The sequence below is a fragment of the Salmo salar genome, chromosome ssa01, assembly GCF_905237065.1.
Source record: "Salmo salar chromosome ssa01, Ssal_v3.1, whole genome shotgun sequence".
Classification (NCBI taxonomy): domain Eukaryota; kingdom Metazoa; phylum Chordata; class Actinopteri; order Salmoniformes; family Salmonidae; genus Salmo; species Salmo salar.
In genome coordinates, this window is record NC_059442.1 from 163,629,748 (window position 1) to 163,644,871 (window position 15,124).

The 15,124-nt window shown below is 41.4% G+C and overlaps 1 protein-coding gene across 1 annotated transcript; it reads left to right on the forward strand.

Moving 5' to 3' along the window:
• Positions 1-8,730: 8,730 nt before the first annotated feature.
• On the forward strand, positions 8,731-9,754 carry c209a (CD209 antigen-like protein A). Its single transcript, NM_001146583.1, is given in 1 exon segment — positions 8,731-9,754. A coding segment is annotated over 1 exon segment (684 nt). The 5' UTR covers positions 8,731-8,821; the 3' UTR covers positions 9,506-9,754.
• The last annotated feature ends 5,370 nt before the right edge of the window (positions 9,755-15,124 follow it).

Genomic DNA, 15,124 nt, shown 5'->3' on the forward strand with positions numbered 1-15,124 from the left:
CTCCCAGGTCCCCGTCTCTATTCCCCATTCTCCCTCAGCTCATCTCCTGGCACACCTATATAGAGGAAGACACAAAGCAATTAGTGGGCCAAGGTTTGTACTAATTGGTTTTACACCGAGTACCTATCCCCTGAGGAGGGTGCTGTCATCTTCCTCCGGCTGGTCACTGAACTCTCACATTATATCTATTCTTTTGTTGTAGCCTGTTTTGCATGTTATTTTGGCATTAATACATGTCACATATCAGTTTGCAAACAATGTAAAAAATATATATATATTTGAATTAATAAAGTCGCATACAAACATGGTCTCTTTTTTGCTTTCATGAGTAAGGCAGCTCCAAAATGCTCCAGAGTTTCATCGTAGCTCAGTGATTTCTGTGGTGGTGGGGAAGCCAGCGGAAAATACAGAGCGTAGGGGTTCATAATGTTGTCTAGTTGCGCTGTGATTGGCTCAACGTTCTGTCACTCATGGGGACACTACGTCACCGCAAAATCTACAGGCAGAGCAAAAAAATTCAAGCTCCCTGGGTGATGCCATAGAGCTATATAAGAAGTGCCCATCCAAGAATTAAGCGGCACACAGATCAAACCAGACCCTTTATACACATTATTTGGGGTTTCCTTACCCACATTACAACTGACCAAAATGAATAAGGATGTAATTGCCTTCGTCACTTTGTTTAATGAGATGATTAATTTTACTGAGATGGAAATCCTCTGCACCAGCGTCTCATGCTGTTTGGATTAAATATGTTTTGAATTACATAAAGTTGGAAGAAATTAACACACACACTCAATGGGTCTATAGATAAATTCTGTGCAATATGGGCTCCCCTTCTTTCTTATGTTAAATGACTACATTTCCCTGCAGTCCCAGAGTGATGTATATTTATAGATCGGTGATGTAAGAGACCTGATATGTGTATACACAGCATCTCGGATGTTTAGGAGGACTGTATTATCTGTGCTAGTTGACCTGTAACAACTATATCAAAAGATATATATTTTTTGTCTTTGTTTTTTTTGGTTATACAGTAGGGGGAAAAAGTATTTGATCCCCTGCTGATTTTGTACATTTGCCCACTGACAAAGAAATGATAAGTCTATAATTTTAATGGTAGGTTTATTTGAACAGTGAGAGACAGAATAACAACAAAAATATAGAGAAAAACACATGTCAAAAATGTTATAATTTGATTTGCATTTTAATGAGGGAAATAAGTATTTGACCCCCTCTCAATCAGAAAGATTTCTGGCTCCCAGGTGTCTTTTATACAGGTAACGAGCTGAGATTAGGAGCACACTCTTAAAGGGAGTGCTCCTAAGCGCAGCTTGTTACCTATAAAAAAGACACCTGTCCACAGAAGCAATCAATCAATCAGATTCCAAACTCTCCACCATGGCCAAGACCAAAGAGCTCTCCAAGGATGTCAGGGACAAGATTGTAGACCTACACAAGGCTGGAATGGGCTACAAGACCATCGCCAAGCAGCTTGGTGAGAAGGTGACAACATTTGGTGCGATTATTCGCAAATGGAAGAAACACAAAAAAACTGTCAATATCCCTCGGCAAGATCTCACCTCGTGGGGTTGCAATGATCATGAGAACGGGGAGGAATCAGCCCAGAACTACACGGGAGGATCTTGTCAATGATCTCAAGGCAGCTGGGACCATAGTCACCAAGAAAACAATTGGTAACATACTACGCCGTGAAGGACTGAAATCCTGCAGCGCCCGCAAGGTCCCCTGCTCAAGAATACATATACATGCTCGTCTGAAGTTTGCCAATGAACATCTGAATGATTCAGAGGACAACTGGTGAAAGTGTTGTGGTCAGATGAGACCAAAATGGAGCTCTTTGGCATCAACTCAACTCGCCGTGTTTGGAGGAGGAGGAATGCTGCCTATGACCCCAAGAACACCATCTCCACCGTCAAACATGGAGGAGGAAACATTATGCTTTGGGGGTGTTTTTCTGCTAAGGGGACAGGACAACTTCACCGCATCATTTGACGGGGCCATGTACTGTCAAATCTTGGGTGAGAACCTCCTTCCCTCAGCCAGGGCATTGAAAATGGGTCGTGGATGGGTATTCCAGCATGAGAATGACCCAAAACACACGGCCAAGGCAACAAAGGAGTGGCTCAAGAAGAAGCACATTATGGTCCTGGAGTGGCCTAGCCAGTCTCCAGACCTTTATCCCATAGAAAATCTGTGGAGGGAGCTGAAGGTTCGAGTTGCCAAACGTCAGCCTCGAAACCTTAATGACTTGGAGAAGATCTGCAAAGAGGAGTGGGACAAAATCCCTCCTGAGATGTGTGCAAACCTGGTGGCCAACTACAAAAATCGTCTGACCTCTGTGATTGCCAACAAGGGTTTTGCCACCAAGTACTAAGTCATGTTTTGCAGAGGGGTCAAATACTTATTTCCCTCATTAAAATGCAAATCATTTTATAACATTTTTGACATGTGTTTTTCTGGATTTTTTTGTTGTTATTCTGTCTCTCCATGTTCAAATTAACCTACCATTAAAATTATAGACTGATCATTTCTTTGTAAGTGGGCAAACGTACAAAATCAGCAGGGGATCAAATACTTTTTTCCCTCACTGTAGGTCTGTCTGACTCTTTGTTTTGCTGTATTGTTGTCTTTGATGTGTTTTATGTTACTAACAAATAACTTACAAGTGCAATTATCTTGGAAATGCTGGTGTTGAGAATCCAATAAACAAACTAAAAAAAAAAAAATAAAAAAAGAATAGCCCATCGAAGAACGCTCAAGGTCATTGGCCACAGATAAAAATTACATCAAATCCCATTCTATCTACAGTAGCTTTGATTGGGCTGATCATGTCAAAATCATACTTTCTAAATCTTACTTTCAAAATCAGTCATCATAATGAATCAAGTCAACAATTATTAAACTAGGCAAGTCAGTTAAGAACAAATTCTTATTTACAATGACGGCCTACCGGGGAACAGGGGGTTAACTGCCTTGTTCAGGAGTAAAATGACAGATTTTTCCCTTGTTAGCTAGGGGATTCGATCCAGCCACCTTTCAGTTACTGGCCCAATTCTTTAACCACTAGGCCACCTGCCGCCATTTCTTAGAGGAACTATAGATAAACCGTTACGGTGCTCATCGGCCATTGGACATAAACATTACACAAGCTCGAAATCGCAAATTCAACAACGAGTGGTTTGGTAGGAATCAGTGGCTAACTGCAAGCATTGCAAAGCAGTCACTAGCCTGCTATTCAGTGGAGTGGGCCTGTGGTCCAAGTGTCTCTTTTCCAAGCTTAAAAGGATAAACATTCAACATTGGCCATGCTGTCAATCCAGCATGACTTCTGCACCTTTCAAAACAACTGGAAACTCAGAAATGGGAAATCTCAGACTTCAGTGAGTTCAAGACAACTGGGAACTCAGAAATGGGAAATCTCAGACTTCAGTGAGTTCAAGACAACGGGGAACTCAGAAATGGGAAATCTCAGACTTCAGTGAGTTCAAGACAACTGGGAACTCAGAAATGGGAAATCTCAGACTTCAGTGAGTTCAAGACAACTGGGAACACAGAAATGGGAAATCTCAGACTTCAGTGAGTTCAAGACAACGGGGAACTCAGAAATGGGAAATCTCAGACTTCAGTGAGTTCAAGACAACTGGGAACTCAGAAATGGGAAATCTCAGACTTCAGTGAGTTCAAGACAACTGGGAACTCAGAAATGGGAAATCTCAGACTTCAGTGAGTTCAAGACAACTGGGAACTCAGAACTGGGAAATCTCAGACTTCAGTGAGTTCAAGACAACGGGGAACTCAGAAATGGGAAATCTCAGACTTCAGTGAGTTCAAGACAACGGGGAACTCAGAACTGGGAAATCTCAGACTTCAGTGAGTTCAAGACAACTGGGAACTCAGAAATGGGAAATCTCAGACTTCAGTGAGTTCAAGACAACTGGGAACACAGAAATGGGAAATCTCAGACTTCAGTGAGTTCAAGACAACTGGGAACTCAGAAATGGGAAATCTCAGACTTCAGTGAGTTCAAGACAACTGGGAACTCAGAAATGGGAAATCTCAGACTTCAGTGAGTTCAAGACAATGGGGAACTCAGAAATGGGAAATCTCAGACTTCAGTGAGTTCAAGACAACTGGGAACTCAGAAATGGGAAATCTCAGACTTCAGTGAATTCAAGACAACGGGGAACTCAGAAATGGGAAATCTCAGACTTCAGTGAGTTCAAGACAACGGGGAACTCAGAAATGGGAAATCTCAGACTTCAGTGAATTCAAGACAACTGGGAACTCAGAAATGGGAAATCTCAGACTTCAGTGAGTTCAAGACAACTGGGAACTCAGAACTGGGAAATCTCAGACTTCAGTGAGTTCAAGACAACGGGGAACTCAGAACTGGGAAATCTCAGACTTCAGTGAGTTCAAGACAACTGGGAACTCAGAAATGGGAAATCTCAGACTTCAGTGAGTTCAAGACAACTGGGAACTCAGAAATGGGAAATCTCAGACTTCAGTGAGTTCAAGACAACTGGGAACTCAGAAATGGGAAATCTCAGACTTCAGTGAGTTCAAGACAACTGGGAACTCAGAAATGGGAAATCTCAGACTTCAGTGAGTTCAAGACAACGGGGAACTCAGAAATGGGAAATCTCAGACTTCAGTGAGTTCAAGACAACTGGGAACTCAGAAATGGGAAATCTCAGACTTCAGTGAATTCAAGACAACGGGGAACTCAGAAATGGGAAATCTCAGACTTCAGTGAGTTCAAGACAACTGGGAACACAGAAATGGGAAATCTCAGACTTCAGTGAGTTCAAGACAACTGGGAACTCTGAAAAAAAACGACGCGCTCCGACTGGGAAAACGGTCATCCAACTCAGAATTCCAAGTCGGGAACTCTGGCCTCTTTCGAGAGCTCCGACCTGAAGATCACTGACGTCATGATTCAACCTTGTTTTTTCTTTCTCAAGTTCCCAGTTGTCTTGAGAGCACCATAAATCCAGAGAATGCCAGACTTATGACAAAGTATGATGATAAAAGCGACACCTTCCTGTTCAACTGAGCACAGCACAAGGTGAGCCCAAAAATGTATTGTATGCTGCTGCATAAATGATGTAAAATACCAGGGAGAATGTATACTGTAGCTAAGAAAGTAATACTAAGTGTATATTGTGTAGTAAGCTGTTAGTAGCCCATGTGCCTCACTCTAATAATTTGGTCCCTTTTCCCCTCATCATTTAGCCTACTGTTCTAACTTGGTGGTGCACATGTAGCCTATAGCCTGTTTTAGAGAAATGTCATCATTGAATATTGTACAGGAAGAATAGCCCATGTTCTGAATTCTGTCGCTGTACATTTCAAAAGTGCTGAAAATTGTTACATTGACTACATCTGTCCTAGCTTGCTCATTAATGTCTTAATCAAAATGACAGATTGGCATAAGGGGATGACGAGCGGATAAGACATAGTTTGTACATCTCAATTGTCAGTAGAAACCACTTTTGGTTAACATAGCATATCAGCTATGTTTTTTAAAAGGCAGTAAATGAGGTCGAATGAACTGTTTTGCATCCAGACAAGGCTCCACTGATAGCCAGGTGTAGCAGTGGTAAGGCGTTGGGACAGCTTTATGTAGGTCCCAACAGTTTGAACTGTTTCGCTGCCAGACAAGGCTCCACTGATAGCCAGGTGTAGCAGTGGTAAGGTGTTGGGACAGCTTTACGTAGGTCCTAACAGTTTGTGGACACCGTTTGCCACCATTCAAGCTCAATTCATGTATTGTTTAGTGTTGTGTTGAGTAGTGGCTTTGCTGCCACATATTTATTTTTTGCCCCACCAAGATTTACATGCTAAACTGCACAACAGAATGAGAAGGGGGAATTTACTTCCTTTTTATCTGCCCAGTGTCCTAATGGAACTATTCACCTCTGAATTTACACTACATGACCAAAAGTATTATCACAAGTCATCCAAATGGGAGACAATGCTAATCGTGGAACATGTACACTACATGACCAAACAATGTGGACACCAGCTTGTCAAAAAATCATGGGCATCAATATGGAGTTGGTCCCCCTTTGCAGCTATAACAGCCTCCCCTCTTCTGGGAAGGCTTTCCACTACAGTAGATGTTGGAACATGCTGAGGGGACTTGCTTCCATTCAGCCACAAGAGCATTCGTGAGGTCAGGCACTGATGTTGGGTGATTAGGCCTGGCTCGCAGTCGGCCAGTCAAGTTCTTCCACACTGATCTCAACAAACCATTTCTGTATGGACCACACTTTGTGCACGGGGACATTGTCATGCTGAAACAGGAAAAGGCGTTCCCCAAACTGTTGCCACAACGTTGGAAGCACAGAATCATCTAGAATGTCATTGTATGCTGTAGCGTAGTGAGTGTTGTACCTGAGGACATAGCGCGTAAATATTATATGTGCTTTAGCACACGGCGGTTCCGTTCTGTGAGCTTGTGTGGACTACCACTTCGCGGCTGAGCCGTTGTTAGACGTTTCCACTTCACTATAACAGCACTTACAGTTGAACGGGGCAGCTCTAGCAGGGCAGAAATGAGATGAACTGACTTGTTGGAAAAGTGCCATCCTGTGACGGTGCCACGTTTAGTCACTGAGCTCTTCAGTAAGGTCATTCTATTGCCAATGTTTGTCTATGGAGATTACATGGCTGCTGCTCGATTTTATACACCTCTCAGCAATGGGTGTGGCTGAAATAGTTGATCCACTAATTTGAAGGGGTGTCCACATACCATAATACACCATATATACAAAAGTAAGTTCCAGACCCTTTACAGAAAATAGTGGTTTGAAGTCCAGTTTGGAGCTATTAGATCCATAGCGCAAATGTGCCATTAAAATAGACATTTTAGATATTCATTTTAGGTTTATTTGGGTTGCATGTGACTGACCAATCAGGTGAAAGGTGAAGGTGAGAATAGAGTTAACATGAGGTTCAGAGAGTATTAATACATCACATAGAAATAATGTAAACATATTGTTGTTCATCCTCTTCTCCATGGTTTTATTCTGGCAGACATTATAAAACACTATGAAAATACCAGATTTACACTTATCAGACTCATAACTGACATTGCTGCTGAAATGTATCCTGCAGGTAAGATTATTGTGGAAAAGTTCATGTGTTAACCTTATCTAGCAGGTTTCCTGACCGGCACTGTGAAACTACTTAATTAACATGGGATGTCAGATGATAACACATTATATTGATCAACGGCATTGCAATATTACTTGAGTTTCTTCCAGCGACAATTTCTTTTTAAAAGACCCAGTAAACTAGATAATCTATTGCATCATTCTTACATACTTTTCTGGAACCAAATTGTGTGTTCCAACTTTGGAGAGAGAGTCCAGGACTAGGCTTAATCTAGAACTGGGAAACCAGTCCTTAAAGAAGGCTGCCCGGAAACAGATTAGGACTAGTACTGGACCAAAAGACAATTTTAATTCCAAAGTGATTTTTAGTCCAGGACTAGTCTTAATCAATGTCTGGGAAACCAACCCTTAAGGTTAAATGGCTGCAAATTCCCCAGGTACGAGGAGTAAGAACTGAACAAATTAAACCACAGAGAGCGAATGGCAAACTGACCTAATCTGTGGATAAATCTATCAGACAGAACATAGCAGAAGACCGCTCTGTACTGTACATATTTTCCCCTCTGCAGAGCGGTGGACATTCAGGGCTGCAGAGTCAATGAGCATTAAGTGCCTTTGCTGGTGTATTAAAAAAAGTCCTGTGCTTCAAAGACTTACCTCTAAGAAATGGTTCAACAACATGCTTTGGGCTTTCTAAGGTTTTGGGATACCCCACCGTGACATCACAATATGTCCTCACAATTTCATATACAAAACAAAGCAATATAAATCTGCTGATAAGAGCACATTGGCCTACGAGGCCTAGGGGCTAGGAGACGGTGTCCGTCAGGTAAGCAAGTATAATCAATGTGTTTAATGATGAAGATAATAGGTACATATTGTAGTAAAACAATACAGTCTAGCGATGTGGATCCATGCTTCAATTCCAATATGGAATCTGAAGATAAATAATGCTCATCTGTCTCTCATTAAAAGCCCCATAGCTCCCTCTAAAGGACAATGGTACTTCATATTTAGAAACAAAAGACTTGCTGTTCAACAATCATTAGACTAACATGGCCCTTTGGGTTTAGTAGAACGGTTTAACCCCTATCATGATGGAAGAGTTTAGTAGAACTGTTGAAACCCTATCATGACAGAAGAGTTTAGTATTACTGTTTAAACCCTATCATGACTGAAGAGTTTAGTAGAACTGTTGAAACCCTATCATGACAGAAGAGTGTAGTATTACTGTTTAAACCCTATCATGACAGAAGAGTGTAGTATTACTGTTTAAACCCTATCATGACTGAAGAGTTTAGTAGAACTGTTTAAACCCTATCATGAATGAAGAGTTTAGTAGAACTGTTGAAACCCTATCATGACAGAAGAGTGTAGTATTACTGTTTAAACCCTATCATGACTGAAGAGGAAGATAAAAAGTAAATAAACAACTGTTTAAATATACATTAAAACAAGCATGTCGACTTCATGGACTCGGTCTTTGAATTTGAGAGTGGTTATATTTACCCAACAGCATTTCTAAGACAATTATCTGTTTTCATGCACTGAGGAACTGTACATTTCCTGTTTCCTGTCCACTATTACTGAGGATGACTCTTGACTCAGAACAAGACTTACAGTAAGAGCTGAAGTAACAGTTGAAGTTAACTGTATTTGAGCAGAAGTGTGTCAAGATGGACAATGATGAAAATATATATGCCAATGCAAGTTCCTCCAGGGCCAGCCCAAGAGAAGGAGCAATATATTTCCAGTGGTGGAAGAGACCCTCCAGAGCTGCTGCAGTGTGTCTGGGGCTGCTGTGTGTTCTCCTACTGGCTGGAATCATAAGCCTGTCTGTCTACCAGAGAAACCAATCGACCAGTTACAACAACCTGACTAAAGCGAGAGACCAGCTACAGAAGGAGAGAGACCAGCTACAGAAGGAGAGAGACCAGCTACAGAAGGAGAAAGAAAACCTGAACAAGAAGATCAAAGGGAGACGCTGTCCAGAAGGCTGGAGGGAGTTTGAATTCAGCTGTTACTACATCACCAATGAGAATAAAGCCTGGTCTCAGAGCCGTGAAGAATGCCACGAGTTTGGAGCTGATCTGGTGATCATAAACAGCAAAGAGGAACAGGTATTTATCAATGGATTAAACCAAACAAAAAATCATGTCTGGATTGGTCTTACTGACTCAGTTATTGAAGGGACCTGGAAATGGGTGGATGGTACACCACTGACCACAGCGAATTGGGGGAAAGGGCAGCCCAACAGCAACAAAGGAATAGACCAGGACTGTGGGGCAATTTGGGATCATTCAGGGTGGTGGAATGATGAGAAGTGTTCAAGTAAACATAAAGGGATCTGTGAGAAATAGGATGATCATATGTCCTCTCTCTGCACTGCTGTTGGTGATGGTCTGAAAATGCATGTTTTTTGGTAAAATAGTACGCTGCATTAGACTAGGGAGAGATGTGCATATCATTCCATAAATTAGTTTAAGTTTTAGTTATCCAGTGATTTGAAATTACTGTAATATTAATATTGTAAAATATTATTGTTCATTTTGCTTCCATTATGCTGTACAATAATAAGGTGTACTTTCTGCTAATTCAATAAACTTTACAAAAATATAAACGCAACATGTAAAGTGTTGGTCCCATGTTTCATGAGCTGAAAAAAAAAGATTCCAGAAATTGTCCATATGCACAAAAAGCTTATTTCGCTCATATTTTGTGCACAAATTTGTTTACATCCCCGTTAGTGAGCATTTCTCCTTTGCCAAGATAATCCATCCACCTGACAGGTGTGGCATATCAAGAAGCGGCTTTAACAGCATGATCATTACACAGGTGCACCTTGTGCTTGGGACAATAAAAGGCCACTCTAAAATGTGCAGTTTTGTCACACAACACAATGCCACAGATGTCTCAAGTTTTGAGGGAGCGTGTAAATTGTATGCTGAGTGCAGGAATGTCCAACAGAGCGGTTGCCAGATAATATAATGTTGATTTCTCTATCATAAGCAGCCTCCAATGTTGTTTTAGAGAATTTGGCAGTACATCCAACCGGCCTTACAACCAGTCCACATGTATGGTGTTGTGTTGGCGAGCGGTTTGCTGTTGTCAAAGTTGTGAACAGAGTGCCCCATGGTGGCGGTATGGTATGGGCAGGCATAAATCCAATTTTATTGGTCACATACATATGGTTAGGAGATGTTAATGGGAGTGTAGTGAAATGCTTGTGCTTCTAGTTCCGACAGTGCAGTAATATCTAACAAGTAATCTAACAATTCCACAACAACTACCTAATACACACAAATCTAAATGGATGGAATAAGAATATGTACATATTTTATTTTACCTTTAAGCAAGTCAGTTAAGAACAAATTCTTATTTTCAATGACGGCCTAGGAACAGTGGGTTAACTGCCTTGTTCAGGGGCAGAACGACAGATTTGTACCTCGTCAGCTCGGGGATTCGATCTTGCAACCTTTCAGTTACTAGTCCAACGCTCTAACCACTAGGCTACCCTGCCACCCCAAAATAAATATATGGATGAGCGATGACTGAGCGACATAGGCAAGATCCAATAGATGGTATAAAATACTGTATATACATGAGATGAGTATGTAAGATACGTGAACATTATTAAAGTGGCATTATTAAAGTGAGTAGTGATCTATTTATTAACCTCTCTTGGGCAGGTGGGACGCTACCGTCCCACCCACGGTTCACACTATTCAACAGCCAGTGAAAAATCAGAGCTCCAAATTCAAAACAACAAAATGTCCTAATTCAAATTTCTCAAACATACGACTATTTTACACCATTTTAAAGATACACTTCTCCTTAATGTAACCACATTGTCCGATTTCAAAAAGGCTTTACGGAGAAAGCATGTTAGGACAGCTACAACACAAGAAAAACCACACAGCCATTTTCCAAGCAGGAGAGGGGTCACAAAAAACAGAAATTCAGCTAAAATTAAGCACTAACCTTTGACGATCTTCATCAGATGACACTCCTAGGACTCAATGTGAGACAATACATGTATGTTTTGTTCGATAAAGTTCATATTTATATCCAAAAACAGCATTTTACATTGGCGCGTGATGTTCGGAAAATATTTTGACTCCAATACTGCCGGTGAATCAGCACAACAATTTACAAAAATACTTATCATAAACGTTGATAAAACATTAAACTGTTATTCAAAGAATTATAGATAAACATCTCCTTTATGCAACCGCTGTGACAGATTTCAAAAAAGCTTCACGGAGAAAGCACACTTTGCAATAATCTGAGTACGGCGCTCAGAAAAATGCACCAGGCAATACAGATACCCGTCATTTTGGAGTTATCTAAAATCATAAATAGAATTGAATTGGGTCTAGGGTGGCAGGTAAGGTGGAGGTGATTTGATCCTTGACTAGTCTCTCAAAGCACTTTACGATGACAGAAGTGAGTGCTACGTGGCGATCATCATTTAGTTCAGTTATCTTTACCTTCTTGGGTACAGGAACAATGGTGGCCATCTTGAAACATGCGGGGACAGCAGAGTGGGATAGGGAGAGATTGAACATGTCCGTAAACACACCAGCCAGCTGGTCTGCGCATGCTCTGAGGACGCAGCTAGGGATGTCGTCTGGGCCGGCAGCCTTGCAAGGGCTAACACGTTTAAATGTCTTATTCATGTCGGCCACAGAGATGGAGAGGGGGGGCCCGCAGTCCCTGGTAGCGGGCCGCGTCTGTGGCACTGTATTATCCTGAAAGCGGGCAAAAGAAGGTGTTTAGTTTGTGCGTAAGGAAGCAAGACATCGGTGTCCGTGACATGGCTGGTTTTCTTTTTCTAGTCCGTGATTGTCAAATGCTGCCATCTATCCACGATTTCTGGTTAGGGTAGGTTAATAGTCACAGTGGGTATATTATCGCCAATGCACTTCCTTATAAACTCACTCACCAAATCAGTGTATAAATCGATGTTATTCTATGAGGCTGCCCGGAACATTTCCCAGTCCGCTTGTTCAAAACAATCTTGAAGTGAGGATTCCGATTCGTCAAACCAGAGTTGAATAGTTCTTGTCACGGGCACATCCTGTTTGAGTTTCTGCCTATAGGACGGTAGTAGCAGAATGGAGTCGTGGTCAGATTTACCGAAGGGAGGGCGGGGGAGGGCCTTGTATGCATCGCGGAAGAGTAGCAGTGATCCAAGGTATTGCCCGCACAAGTGCTACAATCAATATGCTGGTAGAATTTAGGTAGCCTTGTTCTCAAATTTGCTTTGTTAAAATCCACAGCTACAATAAATGCAGCCTCAGTATATATGGCTTCCAGTTTGCATGGAGTCCAGTGAAGTTCCTTGAGGGCAGTCGTGGTATTGGCTTGAGGGTGGGATATACACGGCTGTAACAATCACCAACGAGAATTTCCTTGGGAGATAATACGGTCGGCATTTGATTGTAAGGAATTCTAGGTCAGGTGAACAAAAGGACTTGAGTTCCTGTATGTTGTTACAATTACACCATGAGTCGTTAATCATGAAGCATACACCCCTGCCATTCTTCCCAGAGAGATGTTTATTTCTGTGTGAGCGACGCATGAAGAATCCCAGTGGCTGTACCGACTCCGACAACATATCCCAAGAGAGCCATGTTTCCGTGAAACAGAGAATTTTACAATCTCTGATGTCTCTGGAAAGCAACCCTTGCCCTAATTACGTCTACCTTGTTGTCTAGAGACTGGACATTGGCAAGTAATATAATCGAAAGCGGTGGGTGGCTCCATCTACCTCTTTTGCAGCGACGTTGTTTTGGGTCGGCCTCTGGGATTAGATCCAATGTCCTGGAAGGTTGTATTCCTGGTCAAAATGTTTGTAAGTTGACGTCACTCTGATATCTTGGCTGTATGTATTAACATTTTCTGGGCTAACAATGTAAGACATAATATATAAAAAACTACTGCATAGTTTCCTAAGGACAGTCGGCGCCATCTTGCTAATGCTACGGACAACAAACACAATGGCATTTTATCGATGGCAATTTGAATGCACAGAGATACCATGAAGAGATCCTGAGGCCCATTGTCGTAACATTCATCTGCCTCCATCACCTCATGTTTCAGCATGATAATGCATGGTCCAATGTCGCAAGGACCTGTACACAATTCCTGGAAGCTGAAAATGTCCCAGTTCTTCCATGGCCTGCATACTCAGACATGTCACCCATTGGGATACTCTGGATTGTTGTGTACAACAGCGTGTTCCAGTTCCCGCCAATAACCAGCAACACAATCAGCAACACCGTAACGTAACAAAATGTGGAAAAAGTCAAGGGGTCTGAATACTTTCCGAAGACACTGTATGCAAAGGAGATGTGTCACGCTGCATGAGGCAAATGGTGGTCACACCAGATACTGACTGGTTTTCTGATCCACTCCACTACCTTTTTTTAAGGTATTTTTGTTCCGTATAGAACATGGAAAGTAAATGTTTTCTTATGACCGTTTTAACAGAGTTTAAAAAATGCAATATAAAGTTAACCTGTCTGGGCAAGGTGGGACGTTTGCATCCCACCCTAGTCAACAGCCAGTGGAATTGCGTCGCGTGAAATACAAAACCTCATAAATGCTATAACTTCAATTTCTCAAACATATGACTATTTTACACTATTTTATAGATACACTTCTCCTGAATCGAACCACGTTGTCCGATTTCAAAAAGGCTTTACAGCAAAAGCAAAACATTAGATTATGTTAGGAGAGTACCCTGCCAAAAAAAAAATCACACTGCCATTTTCAAAGCAACTAGATGCATCACAAATACCCAAAACACAGCTAAATGCAGCACTAACCTTTGACAATCTTCATCAGATGACACTCCTAGGACATCATGTTACACAATACATGCATTTTTTGTTCGATAAAGTTCATATTTATATATAAAAACAGCATTTTACATCGGCGCGTGACGTCCAGAAAATATTTTCCCTCAAATGCTTCCGGTGAATCAGAGCTACAATTTACAAAATTACTATTCGAAAACATTGTTAAAATGTAATATTGTCATTCAAAGAATTATAGATTAACATCTCGTGAATGCAACCGCATTGCCAGATTTAAAAATAACTTTACTGAGAAAAATCACACTTTGCAATAAACGACGTGGTATGCTCAGAAAAATAGGCTAGGCGATACATGTTAGCGCCATCTTGGAACCATCTAAAATACTATCCTAAAAGTTCCCTTACCTTTGATTATCTTCATCAGAAGGCACTTCCAGGTATCCCAGGTCCACAACAAATGTAGTTTTGTTCGAAAAGGTTTATAATTTATGTCCCAATAGTTCCTTCTTGTTAGCGCGTTCCGAAGGCTACTCATAATGTACTGAAGCGCGCAGGACTTGTCGTCACGAATGTGCAAAAAAAATATATTTACGTTCGTTCAAACATGTCAAACGTTGTATAACATAAATCTTTAGGGCCTTTTTCAACCAGAGCTTCAATAATATTCAAGGCCGACGATTGCATTGTCTTACTAAACGTTTCGGAACAAAAGGTTTCCCATGGGCGCCCGCGTCATAGTAGTAATAGCACTCCCCCTGTGACCAACTTCCCAAGCCTCTCTTTGGGTCAATTTCTACCATAGAAGACTCAAACCACTTTGTAAGGACTGTCGACATCTAGTGGAAGCCTTAGGAAGTGCTAAATGATTAATAAGTCCCTGTGTGTTTCAATGGCAAAGGTCTGAAGTGATTCCACACATCAGATTTCCATTTCCTGTTAGGATTTGTCTCAGGGTTTTGACTGCCATATGAGTTCTGTTATACTCACAGACACCATTCAAACAGTTTTAGAAACTTTAGAGTGTTTTCTATCCAAATCTACTAATTATATGCATATTCTAGTTACTGGGCAGGAGTAGTAACCAGATTAAATCGGGTACGTTTTTTATCCGGCCGTGCAAATACTGCCCCCTATCCCCAACAAGTTAACGTAAAA